This window comes from Gossypium raimondii, chromosome 2 (assembly GCF_025698545.1).
Source record: "Gossypium raimondii isolate GPD5lz chromosome 2, ASM2569854v1, whole genome shotgun sequence".
Lineage (NCBI taxonomy): Eukaryota > Viridiplantae > Streptophyta > Magnoliopsida > Malvales > Malvaceae > Gossypium > Gossypium raimondii.
This window is the reverse complement of record NC_068566.1, coordinates 12,197,597-12,199,841: the sequence shown is the minus strand read 5'-3', so window position 1 is coordinate 12,199,841 and position 2,245 is coordinate 12,197,597. Positions and strand designations below refer to the sequence as shown.

Below are 2,245 nucleotides of genomic sequence, written 5' to 3'. Positions count from 1 at the left end.
ATAAAAATCAATTTAAACTATTTTAATATAAACTTTTTAGCTTTGGCCTTATTATTATTATTATTATTATTATTATTATTATTATTATCTAGATTTCCCATTTTGCAATCAATTGCTTTGCCCTGCTAAAGAAAATATGCATGGAATTTGGATATGTTTATGTAGAATTTCCTTTATTTTTATCTTGTCATAAAAAATTATAGATAATATAAAAAATAATGGAAGTCATAGACCACTTCTTTAATTTTTGTAGTATTTATATGTGATGAAACAAAAGGGTTTGAGTGTGGGATTAAGTAGAGCTTCTTTCTAGTTATATCCTTATCAGCTTTCAAAGATGGCAGGAATCGCCTTTGGTCGCTTCGATGATTCCTTCAGTTTGGGGTCTGTCAAGGCCTACCTTGCTGAGTTTATCTCAACTTTGGTGTTTGTTTTCGCCGGCGTTGGCTCTGCCATTGCTTACAGTTAACTTACTTCCCTATACTCATCACTTCAGTAACTAAACATGGCTTTTTGTTTTATTGCCTTCCTTTTTTTTTTTTTTGGTGCAGACAAGTTGACAACTGATGCAGCCCTAGATCCCGATGGGCTAGTCGCCATTGCTGTTTGCCACGGATTTGCTCTCTTTGTTGCAGTGGCTATCGGTGCCAACATCTCAGGTGGCCATGTCAACCCTGCAGTAACTTTTGGGTTAGCTCTTGGTGGCCAAATCACCATACTCACTGGCATCTTTTACTGGATTGCCCAACTTCTTGGATCCATTGTTGCTTGCTTCTTGCTCAAGGCTGTCACTGGTGGTTTGGTAATGAGCTGCCTTAAATAACAGATACATACATACAAACACAAACATTTTCTTCGTGTATATATATATATCCGAGGAAACCTTGCTAATGTTTTGGGGTGTGTGATTGCAGACAGTTCCTATCCACGGTCTTGGAGCTGGAGTTGGAGCTATTCAAGGAGTGGTGATGGAGATCATCATCACATTTGCATTGGTTTACACAGTGTATGCAACCGCAGCTGACCCAAAGAAGGGATCACTCGGGACCATTGCACCCATTGCCATTGGCTTCATTGTTGGTGCCAACATCTTGGCCGCTGGTCCATTCTCTGGTGGATCCATGAACCCAGCTCGCTCCTTCGGACCAGCAGTGGCTAGTGGCGACTTCAACGGCATATGGATCTACTGGGTGGGACCACTGATCGGTGGTGGATTGGCTGGTCTCATCTATGGAAATGTGTTCATGAACTCTGACCATGCACCATTGTCCAATGACTTTTAATCAAGTTATTCTCAGGACAGTCTAATTTGCTTAATTTGATCTTTTAATCCATTGCTTAGTGTAATAAAATGGCACTTCTTGTTGTTCTTTCCTCTTTTAGCTTTGGGTTTGGTTTTGTTTTGTTATTGTTTGTAAAGTTATTGTCGCCAATCGTTGCTATTGTGGAAATGGATAAGGTGGTTTTTTTATTTATTTCCAATTTTGTCGTCTGCTTGCTTTATCGGGCTTATTTTATGGTCCCATATAGTTTGCAATAATCGAAAATTATGCTGATATTAATCTATCTTTAAAATGTGGGTTTAGATGGCGGTTGGGTGTAATATAGTATTTTTAGTTTACATTTTGTCATATTACAATATTTAATTTTATCGTCACATATATTTTTACACTAACAGCAGGGTAATGCATCACTCATCTAAATTAAGCTTTAATCGAATTCAAAAAATATTACATGTAAAATGATATATTTGTATGAGTTTTAAATTAATTTGCATGGGATTTAGAGTTTAATTTTATGTTTATAAATGTTTTGTAGACTTATTTGAAAAAAATGCATTAGATATAAATGGGTAATACATTAAATAAGCCCTTGAACCTTTGTTACTTTATTTAGATAATTCTTTATTGTTATATTACACCTAATTAAATAAGTCTTTCAATTCTATTTAATATTCAAATAAGCCTTTTAAGTTTTAATTGACACCCAAATAAGTTCTTAATATTTGAACTTCTATCAAAATAAACTTTTGGCCATTAATTTATATTTAAATAAAATTTTGATATCAATAGTTCATTTGAAATAAGGACTCATTTAAATGCAAACAAAAGTGTAGGGACTTATTTTGGTAAAATTTATATTATTATTATGTTAAATTAAAACCATGTAGAAGTATATCTATAGACATTTATTTAGTTGTTTTATGTTTATTTTGTATGTGTTCTATATTACGTTTTAATTATTC

General features: G+C 33.8%; 1 protein-coding gene across 1 annotated transcript; it reads left to right on the top strand.

Moving 5' to 3' along the window:
• Window positions 1–274: 274 nt before the first annotated feature.
• On the top strand, window positions 275–1,475 carry LOC105788047 (aquaporin TIP2-1). The gene is made up of 3 exons (XM_012614724.2): window positions 275–464; window positions 552–802; window positions 915–1,475. The coding sequence occupies exons 1-3, from the start codon at window positions 338–340 to the stop codon at window positions 1,281–1,283; spliced, it is 747 nt and encodes a 248-aa protein (XP_012470178.1). The 5' UTR covers window positions 275–337; the 3' UTR covers window positions 1,284–1,475.
• Window positions 1,476–2,245: the final 770 nt, after the last annotated feature.

Excerpts from the sequence above, each read along its gene's own strand:
- LOC105788047 (XM_012614724.2), top strand. The coding sequence starts at position 338 with ATGGCAGGAATCGCCTTTGGTCGCTTCGATGATTCCTTCAGTTTGGGG. Across the intron at positions 465-551 it reads TGGCTCTGCCATTGCTTACA|ACAAGTTGACAACTGATGCA; the intron begins GTTAACTTACTT and ends TTTTTGGTGCAG. Across the intron at positions 803-914 it reads AGGCTGTCACTGGTGGTTTG|ACAGTTCCTATCCACGGTCT; the intron begins GTAATGAGCTGC and ends GTGTGATTGCAG.